The 17,664-nt window shown below is 54.7% G+C and overlaps 1 protein-coding gene across 1 annotated transcript in view; it reads left to right on the forward strand.

The window, feature by feature from the left end:
• The window catches only part of SLC25A22 (solute carrier family 25 member 22), a 32,609-nt gene extending 14,945 nt beyond the window's left edge, over positions 1 to 17,664 (forward strand). The window contains exons 3-10 of the mRNA XM_084288271.1: positions 620 to 745; positions 2,945 to 3,000; positions 6,043 to 6,133; positions 12,495 to 12,613; positions 13,504 to 13,675; positions 13,989 to 14,143; positions 15,007 to 15,082; positions 15,715 to 17,664. Coding sequence (XP_084144397.1) covers positions 620 to 745; positions 2,945 to 3,000; positions 6,043 to 6,133; positions 12,495 to 12,613; positions 13,504 to 13,675; positions 13,989 to 14,143; positions 15,007 to 15,082; positions 15,715 to 15,868 — 949 coding nt within the window. The 3' untranslated portion in view covers positions 15,869 to 17,664. The remainder of the gene's footprint in view (positions 1 to 619; positions 746 to 2,944; positions 3,001 to 6,042; positions 6,134 to 12,494; positions 12,614 to 13,503; positions 13,676 to 13,988; positions 14,144 to 15,006; positions 15,083 to 15,714) is intronic.

Consider the following 17,664-nt stretch of genomic DNA (forward strand, 5'->3'; position numbering starts at 1 on the left):
ATGTGATCCTCTCTTGAAATACCCTCCCATCCGATGGAGCTTCCATCCTGATGCACTCCTGTTTGGTCTGTAGCCTGCCCTTGCAGTGTAACCAGGGGTTAGATGAGAACGCTGTGAAGCTTGCTTACTGCTTGACATTTCCCCGTGTCCTGAGACAAAACCAGCACAGGAGCTTGCAGGCACATCTCCCCTTCTCCGGCCGTGGTGTGAAGATCCCTGAGGCAGCAGAGTCTCAGGCTGGTAAGATTTCAGTCTGGCCCAGCGCTGAGCTCACGCACTGACTGGGGCCTGGCTTCCACACACGCCGTGCCTGATTTAATCTCAGTCAGCACCGCCTGGCTCCTGGGTGTGGGCTGAGCTGGGGCTGCTGCCCATCCTTGGCACCTCTTCCTCCAGCTGCGCCAGCCGCGGGGCTGCCGGGGAGGAGGAAGGAGCTCTGGCTGCCAGGGAGCAGGAAGGAATTTCCTGCAGCGCCGAGCTCCTGCTTAGCACCGGCGGGCAGGACTTCTCCTGTCCCAGCCCTCGTCTGGCTGCTCCCCACGGCGAGATCTCGAGCAGCAGCCCGGAGTCTCCACGCCCAGCGCTGAGACATCTGTTTCTGTGTCCTGTCCCCTCGCAGTTTACCTGCCAAGCTGATCAATGGAGGGATAGCTGGGCTGATCGGGGTCACCTGCGTATTTCCCATTGACCTGGCAAAGACTCGCCTGCAGAACCAGCAGAATGGCCAGCGGATGTACACCAGCATGTGAGTACTGCGTCCGCGGGGCTTTCGCTGGGGAACCCTTCCTCCTTGTTACCTCTGCCAGCTGAGCTCAGCATTTCCAGGAGCTCGGCTTTCCCCCGGGAAGCTGGGGGACCATCTCAGAGCACGCTGTGCTGGAGCAAACAGAGCGGTTATCCCGGCTACCGAGCCCAGCAAGTGAGATCTCTGCGGAGGGCACGTCTGTTTGTGTCCCTTGCTGGGGAGCAGCGTGTTCCCTGCTTGTCAGCACCGGCCAAAAGGCAGGTGGGCCTGGGACCAAAGCACAAGGAGCCTGGTTCACTTCTCCGCCAAGCCACAGCCAGGTGCACGAGGGAATCTCTGGCTCTCTTCCACTTCTGTGGCTGTCATATCAGAGGGAACAATCCTTTCCTATGCTGTCAGCTTTGAAAAGGACAGAGTAACCCATTCCTGGGCTGGAGCACCGCAGTGCAGCCCTTCTGAAGCCTCACAGGCTGCAGAGGGTTTCGGGATGATGGGGTCTTGTGTCCAAAAAATCGTGCTGCAGGCTGTAGGAGAAGAAGGCACAAATGCCTTCAGCCCTCCCAATTCCCCTGTGGTTTGTGAGGTGCATAGGGCTGTGTGTCTGCTGCAGGAGCGTGCGCTGCCCTTAGCACAAGCTGCTTTAGCTCAGGAACCAGAGGCAGGCCTTGCTTTTCAAAAACTGGTATCATTGAGGGCAGAGAGGGGTCTAGCACTGAAGATGTGTGTCCTATCCTCATGCTGTTTTGTTCAGAAGCAGTGCCACTTGCTCCCTGCCCTTCCACATCGGTTATTTTCCCCTTCCCTGCCCAGGGGATTTTGGAGCAGAGCGGGAATAGGAAGGAAACGCTCCCTGCGTTGAGAGGAAGGGAGCAAGGCTGGGCTCCGTGTCCCTGCTGCAGCCCTGGGGGCTGGGAGCGCTGCTCAGGCCTTACAGATCCATGGCAGGTTGCGTGGGGTGGAGGCAGCTCTTCCCGCTCCCCTCCCTGCCACGGCCTGCTCAAAGCAGCCCCGTTGGCTTGGGGAAGGTGCCTTGCTCCAGCAGCACGATGGAAGAGCCTGATGGGTTACAGGAGAGAGGTGCCCCGAGTCCTGGGGCTGGGAATGGACGTGGGGGTGCCCCCAGGAAAGAGAGGGGCGCGTGCAATCTGCGGGAGTGGGACAGGCAGGGCTCCGAGGGATGCGGGGGTACTGGAGGGCAGGGAGGCTCGCTGCCTCGGCTGGCAGCACTGCGGGATGGGCTCCTTGCAGGCACTGTGTTACCCTAGAAACCGTCTTGGCCAAAGCAGGCAAAAAAGCCCTGGAGAGAAATCTGTATTTCCTTCTCTCCCACCTCAGCTTTACTGCAGAGCGGACGTGAGCCTTCCTCCTTATGCTGCCAAGTCTCTCAGAAACGTATTCCCATTTTAATCAGCTACATTTCCCTCGTTGCTCCTTAAAAAAAGCCTGTTGCTCCTGAATAATTGACACGTGCATGCATGCGTGCACACCTCTCCCTCCTGCTACAGCCACAGCAAGCACCCGACCCCTCCCAGAGACTCCGCAGCAACCTCCAGCCAGCCGTGGAGGACCCGAATTTCTTAGCCATGCTTTCAAAGGGCTTTAAGCAATTCCGACAGCCCGCAGGGCTTGTAGGTTAAAAGGGAACGCAGTGGGGGCACAGAAGGTGGCAGCTTTCCCCCGGGAGCTGCCCACGGCTGCCTGCCCTGGCCGTCAGCATGCTGGAAGTCAGCGCTTTGGGCCGAGGGGGAGGTCACGGCTGGCTGGGCGCTCAGGGCACCCGGTGCCTGCGTGCCCTGCGTCAGATTTCATGCAGTAAGCGGAGCGCTAGGCGGGCTGGGCCCCCTCCCCGCTTCCCTCTCTGAGCCGGATCGAAAAACACGCGCACGGGGATCTGATCGTCAGAGCACCTCGCGTGCAGTGCCACGGGGAGCCTGGATAAGCAGCCCTCGCAGCGGCATTGTTCCCTTTGTGTGTCCCGAAAGCAGACAGCGCGTGTGGGGTGAGACGGGGGTTTCAAAGCCCCGCTGAATTAGGGGCTGAAGTCGGGCTCGGGGCCGAACAATGGGGCATTCAGCGCCTGACGCCCGGCCCTGCCCGGCTCGGGGTTTTGCTGACGGGTTGGAAATGAAAACCGCTCCGAGAGATTTGGTCTGTTGCCTCTGGGCTCCCGGGGCTCATCTCTCCCTGTTCTGTTCGCAGGTCCGACTGCCTCATTAAGACAATCCGCTCGGAGGGCTACTTCGGCATGTACAGAGGTGAGAAAAGCTGAGGCAGGGCCCCGTGTGCTGACCTGCTGTAAATCTGCCTCCTCGGCTTGGGCTGACGCCTTGCTGTCAGCAGCAACTCCGCAGCTCCTGAGGAAACGTGGACGCTGCGGCCACCCAAAATGGGACACGGGACATGGGATGTGGCACTGGCTGCTGAGGCAGCAGCAGCTCTTGCCCAACTGGCTGGTGGGCGTTTCGGGGGAGTGGGGTGGATGCTGGGGATGGATTGGCTGCTTTGGGGCAGCTCTCCCGGGGGCAAATAACCCCGAGGAGCCCTGGCACGCTCCGTGCTGAGTGCCAGCACAACGCCTGCCCCTTGGCTTTCCCCAGCAGCGGGCTGCTCCTGGGTTCCCAGCCAGGAACAAAGCCTGTGTTGGCTTTGGCCATAAAAATCCAGCTGCAGGCCAATTTCTGGGGAGCGGAAGGAAGAAGTTGTTCCTGGGAACCTACAGGGGAGATCGTGGGGTAGTCAGGGCTTTTAGGAGAGACCGCTCAGTCCTCTCAGAGGAGGTGAAACACATCCAAGATTCGTGAGAAGCACGACTGCTTTTCCGGGAAGAAGGTAAAGAGCTGGCTCAGCCTTGCAGGCAGTGGGAGAGGGAAATCAGACGGTGGGACTGCTTCCTGCCCCTTCCTTCTGCCCCCGTGCCCCAGCATGTTGCTCTGTGACTCCCAAGCTCTTATTTCAGCCGTGTGATACCTTCATGGGGTACGTTTGACAGAGGCTCCCCGCTCTGTCAGAGTAGCTCCCAGCGAATTGTCTGGTGTAGAAGACAAGTCCCACGGCTGTTCTGAGCGCAGCCGTTCAGCCAGGCTGGCAGCAGCCAGCGGCCCAGGCCAGGCTGGGAAATGCCCTTTGCTGCGGGTGACGTGTGGTGTTTAGCTGCACCTCGGCTGAATGTATTCCCAGCACAGTGCCACAGTGGTGTGTCAGCCTTCCCTGGCCTCTGCTAATAATATCTCCTGTCTCATCCCCCCCCGTTCGCACACTGCATGCCAAAATTACCCTGGACTGCCAGGGTCATGCTAAGTTTTCCAGGCTTCAGCGTATCCTATAGATATGTGGGATAATTATCTCTATATGGGCCTGGTTCTGCCCCTTTGCTCCCCGTCTTGCTCGGTTCTGCTTTGTTTCTGACATCCTCAGTGCAGAGCTGCCTCCGTTTTCTATCCCAGGAAGCACGAGCCGTATTTTTCCATGAGGTGGTACAGCAAGGTGAGGTCTGCCCTCCTCCCCTGCTCGTGAATCAGCTCAGTTTAGGGATCACAAACAAGAGCATCAGTCCTGCACCGGGGTCAGAAGAGTGACTCAAGCCCCCTGCTGTTCCCTAGGGCTTCCATGAAAAATGAGGTTAATGACAAAACCTGAGGCTCAGGGAGAAAAGGGCACTCGGAGGCTCTGCTGGCACACAGCTAGCTGTTTGCACCTCTCCCTACCCGATTTCATTCTTTGTGGTGCTTCCCTGCTCCTTTGCAAAGTGCATTATTCTTAATGATTGCAATTTATTTCGCGTTCTGGTTGCCTGCCATTGCTTCAGGTCCACGCCGCGTTGCCTATAGGCCACGATTAGCTTTTAATTAGGAACACACGGTTGTTGGCATAGCTAACTTGAAGAGCTGTGAGGTTTTTTGAAGAGGTAGAAAACACCTTGGAAAGCAGACAGCCAGCAGCTGAAGTATCTAATTTCTCCTCCTCCAGTGGCTCGATGCTGCTGTGGATTATCGAGGGCAGGGATTATCCATTCTCTGCTAAGCAGCTTTGCTGATAATATCAGAGATGGAGGAGAAAACCCAGGTTCATTTAACTTTTCCCTGTCTTTCCTGTATTTTCTTTTTTCCTGCTGCCACGCAGCCTTGCTCTGTGTTTGCTGCAGAAGCTGGCTGTGGTGGGCAGAGGGAGAACCGCGTCGCAGTGCCCAGGCACGGCCGTTTTCTTGCTGTGACTTCCCACACGGTGGAGATGTGTGCTCTGGGCAGAGGAGATGGCTTCAGGGATGCCCGTGTGATGCTGCCATGGAGAAGTCGCCCTGAGCCTGTGTTTATGCTGTCTGCAAGCACCAAGCAAAGCTCTGCTTTGCTTTCCAAGATGCCTGGAGCTCAGCGTGCTTCAGCGTGGGCAGGGGAATCGTAGTCATCCCCTGCAGGACTTTTTGAGCCATAAGATTTAGAGCGAAGAGAATATTGGAGCGCTAACCTGATGGTGCAAAACCCCGTGTGCCCAGACGGGACAAGCCAGGCGGCCAGTTTCCCCCAGGGCAGCTTGCAGGCTGTGTGCCCTGCTGTTGGATGTCACTAATGCCCGGCTGCATGGCCCCAGCTCTTCTTTGTGGCGGGCACAATGCAGGGATTTGCTGCTTGGTGCTCCGGACAAAAGGGAGTTCAGCGGGGGGAGCGAAGGATCGTGCGCCCCTGGTCCCCAGCGAGCCCAGCCATGGGGCTGGGAGGGGAATTTCTGCACGCCAGGGCTCGGCTCGTGGGGACAAAAAGCTCAACAGCCCCACGGAGCAGCTGCTCTGAGGGTGACACCCAGTGGTGATGTACAAACGGGATCATCAGACCTCAGGAGTCGGTGCAGAGCTGGCTGGAGCCTCTGCAGAGGAACTGGTGGCCTTCAGCGACGAGGCAGCAGCACATGCAAGGGGAAAGTTGTGCTTCCCGGTACCACAAAGTATTTGCAAAGGAGCTGGGACTGGGTTTTAATCCAGCTTGTGCTCCTTTCTTGGTCCTCCACCCTTCTGAATTCATAGCAATGCATCCTTGGATGGGGGACAAGGAGGCGTGGTGGGGGTCAAGAAGCAGGTTACAGACGGAGCAGAGCCGTGTCACAGCCCTTCAAAACTCCAGCCTGGTGGGAGGCAGGGACCCCACTCATTTCCAGAGGTGTTCTGTGCGGCTAAATCCCGTTGGGAGCTCTCTGCCAGCTGGCCTTGCTTTTTAGCAGGGGCTGCAACGTGTTCCCGAGTGCTGCAGTGAGCTGTTCAGCCCTCCCTTTGCATTCTCCAATGGACTTTTCCTCTCTTCCTCTCCTAGGAGCTGCGGTGAACCTGACTCTCGTGACACCAGAGAAGGCTATCAAGCTGGCAGCCAACGACTTCTTCCGGCATCACCTCTCCAAAGATGGGTGAGCAGGGGGTGCAGGCCTTTAGCATCCGCCTGAAAGGCCACCAGCCCTCGGCACAAGGCTGGTGAGATGTCCGGGCAGAGGTGGAACGGGGTGATGTGCTGACCTTGGGCAGCTCAGCCAGCCACTGCGTTTGAGCGAAGGATGTCATATCTAAAACTGGAAGCGAAAAGCACTTCACTGGATGACTGCTTTTTATTCGAGCCTCTAAAAATAGTCCTAGATCTTAGTCAAGGTTAACAGATCCAGGGTTTGTAAGCAGCGTGTTTGAGAGGAGCCCGGTGGGATGGCTGCTCAGGCAGCTGCCGGGAGGCCCCGTGTCCTCAGCATCCCGTTGGGCACTGCTCTGCTCTTTCTGGCTCTTCAGTGACTGTAGCTCAAACAGATGGCAACCCAAATTCTGGAGACCCCGAACTCTCTCCTCTGGTCCTTTTATAGCTTGAAAATAATGTCAGGGAGGTGAGAAGTGATGAATGAACCCAAGTTTGGCAAAGGGCACTCACTGGCAGTGTTGCCCAGCATGTGAATGCCGAAGGAGTAGGATTATCTGTTCAGTTTGAGTGGGGTGGGGGTAGTTCCTGTGAATTAAATGCCAGTGAAAGATGCTAGCTGGGCACTTGAGAGGAGCTGGATCCTGAATATTTAATGCTGTTTTCACCAAGATATTTCCCCTGCAGTTCAGAGGACGCTTGTGTCCCCCTTCAGGCCAAGAGCTCTCTCCAGCAACAGCCAGTGAAGGGCCCAGCAAGGGCACTGCCTCAGGTCCTCAGTGACAGGGTTAGAAAACAGCCTGCCTAGGGTATGAGCCTAACTCTGCAAACGCAGAGTTCTGCCACAATCACTTGGTTTAACACCTCCCCATGCCGTGCTGACCTCCACTGCTGCAGGTCAGAGGGGCTCGACCACTTCAGGGGCGCTTGCAGGCTGTCACGGGTTGAGGATCTGGGCCTTTCATGCACCTCCCTTTCTGTTCTGCAGCATTTTTGAGCAGCATTTGCTGTGTCTGCGTGACTCATCGGCTCGCAGCTGTTTGCGATTGTCTGCCTCTTAAAATAGCATCCATCCCCGTGCACCCTGTGCAGGGGGTGGGAGGTGATGATGTCCTCCTTGCTGCTCCCAAGTGCTGGGTCTGAATCCCTGCCTTGATCTTTCAAGCTCTTTGCAGTCGGCAGGTTTCTCCCTTGAGATGCATCCGTCCCTTCCTCTCACGCTGGTTTGGATAGAAGACAGGGCAGGACAGCATCCGAACGCCTCTCCTCCTGCTCAGGGTGAAGTAGGTTGTGTACCTGCTAACACACCTCAGGGCAGGGATACCTCTTTCACAACTGAACCAAAGCCCAGGCACGAACAACAGAATAGCCTGGGGGTAGAGAGGTGAAGACCAAAGCTGCTCGGTGTGTCAATTGATGGATATGGCTTCACTTATGGGTATATAATTATGGTTAAATGGTGTGAAGTACAGCTGAGGGAGTTCGGCTCGGTGTAAGCACTGCTTTTTCACAGTGAGTGGTTTTTCCTGGCCACCAAGATCTTGGCTGAGCTTCACCAAAGCCCTTTTTGCACAACGCAGGCTGTGCATTCACAGCATGCCGTGCTCTCAGACAGCATCCTAAAGGACGTGATTGCCGTCAGGGCTGGTGCTTTTCTGACTCAGAGAGCTGCAGAAGTCTCCTAGATCTATTTGACATTGAATGCCTTCACGGCTAAGCTTCTAGCACTTGTCTTGCTTGAAATACGTTGTTGATCAGATCTGTGTCTGATAACACGTGCACGTTTTATCACTATTTGCTGATTAAAATTTGCTGTGTGTGTCTTCCACGTGCAAGTGGAAGAAGCACGTGTGGGCAGCAGAAGATGTGGCAAATCCAGCATGACCCAAAATAGCCTCAAGACATGCAGCAACTGTTAGCGTGCTTTTTTCTTTCCTTTGAAACACTTTGTGTTGAAATGAACCTGCTTTTAAACTGCTAGAAGAAGAAAGTGGCACAAAGCCTGTTTCCAAGAGGCCAGATGGAAAACACCCGTGGTGTAGGAAGCTCCTGGCTGCGAATTGCTGAAGGAGTATTTTGGGGATGCATCGCTGCAGGTTTGTGCTAGACTCCCTTTTTTTTTTTTTCTGGCCGTGCTCTTGGATGCTTCAGGAGGTGGGATACTGGGGCTGCAGGACTGCAGGTGGGACCCCTGCCCCTGTTGGTGAGCTGTCTCCCCAAGGTGGCTGTTCCCGCAGGCCTCTCCACCCTGGGATCAACTCAGGTGGCCTTTTCCAGTGCTTTTCCACTTCTTTTGGTACCAGAAATGTGTGTTCAGAGGCTAGGGGACTTCATTTCTGCTTCTTTTCCTGTTTCTATTCTGATGTTGAGGCCAGTGTGGCAGCCTGCTGCTAGCACTTCTCGTTTCCAGAGGAAGCAAAACTTACTGCGCTCGCCTTCCCGTGCTGTCCTCATCATTTCGGACCAAGGAGGCTGGGGCGAGTTTTGTGAGTGCTGGAAAGCCCCTTCCTTGCTAACGTGGCCCTGTCTCGTGATTATTTTGGCCTTAGGGTCTCTGCAGTCCCCAGGACAACAAGCAGGAGGGACCCACAGAAGTCTTCACGGGTCCTCATTGCTGTTGTGCTCCGTGCTGGCTGCTCCCTGCCTCAGAGGATGGAGGGAGAGGGGAAAGTTCCTACCTTTAGGCTTCAGGAAACAGATAAGATTTTCTCTCTGCTTTCTGAAGCTGGCCATATCGAGAGACCCCTAAACTCTTTTATAGACGCAAGTGTTGCCCGTAGTTTTTTTGTCCCCTTTGAATTCGGGTGTTAAGCACTGCCTAAACACCGCTCCCTTTAAAGTGTCCTCTAAGGTCTCACGTTTATCTCCCAAGCGCTGAGTGCCAGACAGCTGTTGTTTGCCACGTGTTTGCCAGGTTTTGTTGCTCATTTCTAAGGCTCATGGTTAAATACTCTGCCTTGGCTGTAGTAAAATGTGTCTCATGTCTTCATATAAAAGGGATTTCTTGCTCATAAAAACTCCATCCAGTGTTCCTGGATGGGTTTCCTGCTGCTCCTCCTCAAGGTGCGTTATTATGTATTCCCTAACCTCTCCTGTCATCTTTAATCTTTACCTTCACTTTGTTTGCTGTTGTGGAGCAAATCTGCTGGCAATCTGCTGACTGAGCAGCTCAGGTTCCTAGGAAGGCCGGTACAATTGCGTCGTTTCTTTGCCAGTGTCAGCAATTTTTCTTCCTTTCTGTCCCTCTTCCTTTCTAGCTTTGCTTGGAGAAGTAGCCAAGAGAGACAAGAGACAGGGCTCTTTTCCTGCTCTCCCATGCAGATATGGAGACTGGAGCTTGTTCTCTGTTCCCTTGCAGGCGGGTACAGCTCCCCAGGGCTCCTTCCTCCATATACTCTTTTTTCAGGCTCTCCTGAAATACTCAGACCACCTCTTCAGTGGCATCTGTATAAGCAGCTGGCTGATCCTTAAGCTGCAACATACACGTAGACAGGCTTCAGAGAGAGGCTTTTGGCTTAGGAGGGAGGAAGGATGCTGCCATTAGTCCTGCTGCTGAGCTGCTGTGTCATCTTGCCCGCTCTCACGGGCCAAGGCAGTCTCTCCTCTGGATGTCCAGACACGTCTTTAATGCCGATAACCCTCATCCAACCCCCGGGGACCTGTAGGAGGGAGGATCCAGCCCTTCCTTAAGAGAAAGAGCAAGTTAAGAGCTGATAACCTTACCATGTCTATTCAGGGAGAACTATTTTGGGGATGCTCTTCTATTTAGGACACAGAGGCACAGGGGGTTACAGTGCATTGAAATCGTAGTCCCCAAAGGTCAGCCAGAAAGTAAGTGCACTTTCCCCTGGTAACCTGGAGGGAGCTGGAGACGGGCTGAGTAATCACAGCAGGCACCCACGACGGGAGCAGTGTCCTTGCTAAGTCCCAGGTGCCCATCCTGGGACGAAACACGGGGCTGTGCCCACGCTCAGCTTGCCCAGGAGCGTTGCTCTGCCCACGTTCACTTCCACGCGCAGCAGTCTGCTGCCCCTTGGTATTGACGTACTGATGCTTTCAGAGGTCCTGCCTTTGGACTGCTGCATTCCTCTTGGAAAGCCCTAAAAATCTTTAGTTTCTGCTTTTTGACTTTGTCTTATGCTCTTTCAGCTCTAGTTTGAAACTTTGTATTTTTGAAATTTATATCGAACATGAATGTGTTAGATTTAGCACCCTCCTGCTGGGATAAAAGGCGGGTCCTGCCTTTGTAGGGCCAGTTCCTTGCTGGGGTCGGGGCTTTTGAAGTTGGCTGAGCCGTGCCCCTTTTTAAGGCACTAAGGACAAGGCCCATGGTGCCTTAAAGCTGAAACCCCTTGTTATCCAGAAACGAACCCTTTTCCAACTCATTTTATGTGCAGACTGGTGAAGTCTTGCAATGGAAGTTTGACCCTTGTATGGCAAATTGTAAGCCTCCTGACAGAAGATTTGCTTATCTTGGTCTGTTGTTTTTTTTTCTTCCTGGACTCTCCCCAGGTTCCCAGGAGATGCAAACGAAAAGCCGGAAGCCCTTTTTCTAGCTGCTTTTGATGTACCTGCTTAGCATCTCTCTCCAACACACCCACACACGCCGATCCTTCACCGGGTTGTGCTGGCGCAGCTCCACGGCGCTCAGCCGAGCCAGGCTGCCTTCTGTGGGCTGGGGTGCTGCTCCGCAGAGAAGCACGCGGGCACGGCTTCCTGATCTTTTGAACTGGGAATCAAAGCTGTTCCCGTGGATGAAAGGCAGGAGCTGTGTGCCCCAGGGCTCTTTCTGGAGCGGGAGATGCTCTGCCTCGCAGAGCAGGGAGCGGGGCTCAGCTCTGCGGGTGAATTTGGAAAGGGAGGGCTGTGAAATGTTCCTTCCTTCGGCCTCAAAGGAGAGCTCTATATTTAGGGACTGGTAATCCCTGCCGTGGCTTTGTGCCTCTAATCCCCTGCTCTGGTGCCCTGCCTGGGGAAGATGAGAGCTGGGGGAGCGGGCGCAGTGGACGTGGCAGGCAGCAGGCTCGCCGTGCGCCGTCAGCCTCCCGGCGGTCCCGCCGTGTCCTGGGGTGCCCTGTGGCGGCGTGAGCGGGGCTGGAGGGAGCCCGGGAGCGGAGCAGAGCAGCGTGCCCAGCCTGGGGGACCCCGAGCAGATCCCTCACGCTGTGTGCTGCTCAGCACGCAGCGCTGACAGCTCCTGGGAGCAGTCCGGACGCTGCTCGTCGCGCTCAGACCCAGCAGTTTGCACCCGCGGGATTCATCCGAAGGCTCAGGCTCATGCGTGTCGTCATCAATAACACGCTCCTGGCGTTTTAGGAAAGAGTCACAGGCTCGAAACCTGTGCTTCCCTCTTACCCAACAGAGACTGAAAGGCATTTCCTCTCCCTTTCCTATAGGGCTGGAATTGAAACTTCTGGCACGCAGCGCTGCAGCTGTGCGGTGTGTGCATGCGTATGAAACCCCTGGCTTGGTTTTGCAAGGGGATAGGGTGTCATGCTGGCAGATTGCCTTTGCCATGGCATGAGGCTTGCCTCACATTGCTTAAGGTGAGGTTTTGCTGCAGGAGCAGGGCTGGGGGAAGTAAAGCTATTACTTGCATTTAGAACAACAAAAAAGGAGCCCGTTTCCTCTGTCTGTGTGATTCAGCTATGCTTTTTTTTTCCTCTTTTAAAAAAGGAACAGATCCTAAGCACTTTTTTTTTTTTTTTTCTTTTAATGAAGTCAGTGATTTCTGGTGTCGGGGGTGAGATTTTTGTAGGGTGAGAACTCCTCGGTTTCTGAAAAATGACCCTTTCTGAGTATTTGCCTTCTGAGTTCCTCTTTGAGTCTCAGCTGGGATGTTTCGTGGCTTTGGGAGGGGGACAGCTATGTTTTGTAAGGCAAGAACATGCTCCCGGTGTCCCCAGCTCTCAGAAAAGCACAGTGCTGCAGTGCTGGGGGCCTGCCCCATCCCTCGTCCCTCAGGCAGGAGCAGTTTGGTGCTGTTCCTGCCTTTGGGACGCAGGCTGGGAAAGGCAGTGAGGTGAGGAGGTGCCAAACCACAGGGAGCTGCCTCCTCCACTCTCAGATCCACTTTTCACATACCCTGCTTCTGTCGGAGAAGTCGAAAGCAGTAACTTGCATTGTTTGGCCCTGTTCCTCGGCCTGTGGCCTTGGTTTGTGGGGATGCTGTCAGTGCTCAGAGGATGAGGCCAGCAGGAGGAAAGCTGCTTGTCTCCCTTCATGCCCCTTTCTGAAGGCTGTGCCCTGATGGCACGGCGTGACAACATGCAGCCTTGGCGCCTGGGGTTCTGGGGCTGGTCGGGGTGGGCTTGTGGCTTTTTCTGAATGCTTGCCACCTCCTCTGACTGCCTCTCTGTTCCTTTGGGCAGGAAGAAGCTGACGCTGCTGAGGGAGATGCTGGCGGGCTGCGGCGCAGGCACCTGCCAGGTGATCGTCACCACTCCCATGGAGATGCTCAAAATCCAGCTGCAGGACGCGGGACGAATTGGTGCGTGCGCCTGGCCTCCAAAACCCTTCTCCTTCCTCCCACCCTCCCGGGCCAGAAGTGTCTCAGGTCGCGGTGGAAATTCCTCTTCTCTTTCCAACTCGTTTCCTCCCCCACTTGCAGAGGCCCTTATGGCTACAAGAGGTGGTATTTCTTGCTCAGGGCTTGGGGAGTGAAGCAGCAAACGCTGCTGGTGGGTGGAGAGAGACAGCGGAGGTGGCTGGGTGCTCAGCTTGTGCGTGATTAAGACTAATTAGTTCTTCTGCATCCCCAAGGGGTTAGCATCCTCCCTTGTTCTATGGCACTTCATCCGTCCCTGTGTTTTCTGGTGTCTTTTCTCTCTCTTTTGCCCCCTGTGTGATAGCACCCCTCTGACAGCTTCCAAGGGTCCTTAGCAGATGATTTTTCTCTCCCCTCGCTCTTTATTTTCCTCCTGACAAAAGCAGCAGCTGTGGCTGAACCGGTAAATAAAATTCTCCCGACGTGCTGGGTTTGGAAGAAGTTGGGGGCCAGGCTCTGAATAATCACAGCTTTATTTTCCATTCCTCTGCTTGCTGTTTGCAGTGCAGGCCTTATCCTCTTTGTGTGTAGCATTTGGAAATGTTTGAAGGAATTAAGCCGCGGTTTGAGGGCTCAGAAGAGGCTCTCGCTGCCCGAACAGCCTGTTCTCCGGGCGGCCAGGGGCCCGTGGCGTACCAGAATTGGTTGCTCACAGGTTGATGTGCTCTCCACCTCCTGGCCAGACAGCAGAAACGCATCGCGGCTTGAAAGGGCTCCTGCAAGGAGCCGAGGAGCTGCCGAGCTGCTGATCGCTTCCGAGGGAAGGAGGCCGAGAGCAGGGGCGTGAAGCACGGTGAGCACCTTGCAGAGCAGCTCTCTCTGCTTCTCCCCAGCGGCCCAGAAGAAGCTGATGGCGGCTCAGGCCCAGCTCTCCTCGTCCTCTGCGGCGGGGGCAGCGGAGCCGGTGGTGGAAGCGCGGCCCACGGCGACGCAGATAACCAGGGAGCTGCTGCGCAGCAAGGGCATCGCGGGGCTCTACAAGGGCCTGGGGGCCACGCTGCTAAGGTAGGAGGCTGGCTGCAGGGCCCAGCGCCCGCTCTGACACCCTTTACCTGGGCTCACACGCAGATTTAAGGAGGGCAGAACAAGAGCAAGGCCTGGTGGGGTGGGGGGCAGGCTGTGAACGTCTTTCAGTTGAAAAATGTTGACCTCTGAGTGTGCTGGGGTCTTCATTTTGGGCGTTGAGAAATCAGAGGGGTGGCATCGTTTGGCTTCCTGCATGGGAACCTCCCACACAGTCAGCTTTGACCCTGCCAAGTTTCACTGACTTTCTCACTTTGATTTTGCTCATCCTTGTCCTCCTCCTTCCCTCCACCAGGGACGTGCCGTTCTCCATCGTTTACTTCCCGCTGTTTGCAAACCTGAACAAGCTGGGCCAGAAGGACCCCAGCGTCAAGGCCCCCTTCTACGTGTCCTTCCTCTCCGGCTGCGTGGCTGGCAGCACGGCCGCCGTGGCTGTCAACCCCTGTGATGGTGAGTGCTCCCCTGGCCGCCTGCAGCCACAGAGCAGCTGCCAGAGGCCCTGGGGTCGCCGAGTTGAGGAGGAGGGTGACCAGGCCTGCCTCCACATGCTGTGAACCTGGGGGAGGTGTGGGAAGGGAGCCCTGCTGCCAGAGCTGCCTCCCGCAGCGGGAGGCATTTCCTGCAGTTGGGCATGACCTGGGCTGCTGTTTACACAGAGCTTTGCAGTGCTGGCTAGGCACAGCAGGAAGAGGATGCCATTTGTTTCAGCCTTTCTTTGAAGGATGTGCCCCTGACAAGGCACGTTGCCACGTGCAGCGATGCCATGCCAGCCGCTCACACGCGTTCCAGAGGTCGTGGGCAGTATCCCTTTCCTCCTGCCCCACAACATCTGCCTTAAATGACACCTCCTGGTGGCTCTGCTGTGAAAAACAGCAGAAGGCAACTCTTCTCAACATTACACGCTTCATGGTGGGAAGACATCTAAGAGCAGCACCATGTATTTTCGATGCTTTGGTCTGCTCTTCCAGACAGAGCTGAGCATTTGAAAATGAGCTACCATTTTGTACACGAATACTGACTTGGAATTATTTAAAGCTAGGCCAGCTTTGGAAGGCTTCCTAGGTCACAGTGAGGGGAAGGGGTGGTCAGCTTTTGGGTGGTTGTGTTTTATTTTTGTCCGTTTGTAAAGGAATGGGTTTGCTTTTCCCCATTTTGCTGATAAATGTATGAAAATGGTGTCTGTTCCTAGTGATCTCCTTTTGGCTGTCTTAAAGACATTGCTGGCAGGTTTGGCTCTTGCCTGCTTTGAAACCAGTGACTGCAGGTGGAAGGGCAGCCACTCACTCACCGCTGTCTCTCCTCTTTCTCCCCAGTGATCAAAACACGACTGCAGTCCCTGCGGAGGGGAGTAAACGAGGACACGTACTCAGGAATCCTGGACTGCACCAAGTAAGCATCCTTGTGGGACAGATCATCGACCGTACGGCACCTGCTGGTGCTGCTTCTAGACCCAGCCAGCTGCTTCCCCACTGCAGGTTCCCTCTATCTACCTAGATATAGATAGATAAACAAACGGATACACACATACACAGATATCTGTGTGTATATGCAGATACCTGTGTATATAGGTATATAAATATATACGAGACCAGATATATACTGGCCATATATATAGGTACATAAAAGGGAACTTGCTCCTATTTTAAGCAATGCAAATATAGCAAAGGGCCCTCTTCTGTCAAAGCCCCAGCCGTCACAACAGCAAGCTTTTAATTTTGCAAAGGGAGGCACTGGCGTGGCTGTGCCTCCCAAGGCCCTGTTTGAAAATCTGACAGCATTCAGCCTCGTATCCCTCTCGGGAGAGCTCCAAGCACTGGCTGCAGCAGTGGGTTCTCTTGGTTTTATATCCCGAGCTGTGCAGGCACCTCTGCTCCTGGCCGGGGAGGTGAATGGGGCCCCGTGGGGAGAGGTAGGTGATGTGTGGGGACTTGGGTTTAGTAACGGGTGGAGGTGGAAAGCCAGAGGCTGTCCCACCATGTGGAGGGATGAGGTGGACACTGAGCTGTGCTGTCTCTCCCCAGGAAGATCTGGCAGAAGGAAGGGCCCACGGCCTTCCTGAAAGGGGCGTACTGCCGAGCCCTGGTCATTGCCCCTCTCTTCGGCATCGCACAAGTCGTCTACTTCATCGGCATCGCCGAGTTCCTCCTGGACATGCTCCCGAAGCACCGGGCCTAGCCCCGGCATGCCTGCGTGTGCCTGCCCGTCCTCTGCCGAGCCCAATTCATCCCCGTGTCTGTCATCCGTGTCGATTGGTGTCAGAGCAACAGCACAAAGGGTTTGTGCCGGAGCGCCGAGTGGAGGTGGTCTCCAGGCGAGCAAGCATGGGGAGGGAGAGAGTCCCTGTTCTGTCTTCACCTGGAACCTGCCCCCTCCTGCTCCTGCCACGGACAATACCTAATTATGCATATCTTGTTCTTTTTTTTTTTTCCTTTTTTGTTGTTTGTTTTTAATTGTCATTCTTAAGGACACTGGTAAGCACAGACTGGGCCTTCAGACCCCTAAGTCTCCTCCCAGCATCTGGAAGGAAGAGGGACGGGGAAATAATAACCTGAGCCCTCGTCCACCTCAGCTCCCTCTTCCTTCCTGGGGGCTGCAGCTGGCTGAGGAGGAGCTGGAGGGGCAGCAGTGTCCTGTGTCCCCTCAGCCCCTCCTTGGCTGTGCTGGGCCCCAGCTGGGGCAGGTGCTTTGCACAGGGGGCCCAGTGCTGCTGGAGGGGCGGCAGGAGGGGATGCTGGAGCTGGCAAGTTCCTTGGCCTGGAAACCTCCGCCCCTTCCCTCTCCCTTGCTCAAAATTGAGTTAGACTTAGTTGAATCTTTTGGAGATCGGAGGAAGGGAAAGAGGCTCATTGCTAGTGTTTTGTAATGATTTCTGTTTTAAAGCAAAGGGACTTCCCTCCCAGCTAGGTGTCACACGCACATCAGCGAGACGCAGAGCTGAGCTGGCTGCTCTGCAGGGAACATGTCCGTGGGATCCTATGGACGTCCGAAGGTGCTTCACTGCTTGGCTGCAGGCAGGGGAGGGAGAGGAACTTGGGATCAACTTTTTTTTTTTTTTTTTTTTTTTATAAGCAGGGGCTGTGGGGAGGGAAAACCAACCAAGTAAAAAGAAACCACTCACATTCCTTCAGCCTCCCCGCCCCAAGCATCAAGTGGTGGCCGCAGCGGGTGCACGGTTAGCCGTGCACATTTTCTGGCCTGGCCCCATGTGCAGGAAGGGAGGAACCTGTTCTGTTTCCATAGGGCCCAAGCTCCAGGAGCCACACTGTAAGGGCTGTGCATTTGTTTGTACCTCGCCAGGTGAAAACACAAGGTCTGGTTTTGTTTCGAGGAGCTGTTGGCACCTGCGTGGTTACGGGATGGAGGCCTGTGGACCACAAAATCTCATCATCCTGCTCGCTCCTGGGGTCGCGATCGCTGTTGGGTGGCAGGGGGCAAATCCACACTGAAGAACCCACGCTGTCAAAGGGATACTGCCCAGCTCAAATCACTTGTCAGAGGACTTCCTTACTAAGTACTCTCTTGGGCTGTGTTATTAATTCTAGCTTAAATTATCTTAAGTGCTAGATCGTCAAACCCAGCGTGATCTCCATTATTTATTCCATTTGCTGCAATCCACCTGACCTTGATGTTTAAATTAAACCAGTCAAATCCACTTTTCATTCCTTCTTTTCACTTTTTTTCTCCAGGCGCTTGCTTGGTGTTTGTGTTTCAGATGTATATTTAAATTAATTTAACAAAAAAATCCATGTTTTTAATGTTTGAGAGAAAACCACCCCTGTTTCAATGTCCTTGGGTTAGTCTTTTTTTCAAAAGCTGTGCGTTGAGGGCCTTCTTCCTAGATGTGTCCCCTTTCTCTTAGAAAAAAAGTTGTTCTGTGGCTGATTCGTTACTTGTCACTTTGCTTCTGTGAATCACTTTCCTTTTTTATGACTTTTCCTTGTACCTGGGAAGGAATCTGTGCAGAGATGATC

This window comes from Netta rufina, assembly GCF_964035555.1.
Source record: "Netta rufina genome assembly, chromosome: 5".
Taxonomy (NCBI): domain Eukaryota; kingdom Metazoa; phylum Chordata; class Aves; order Anseriformes; family Anatidae; genus Netta; species Netta rufina.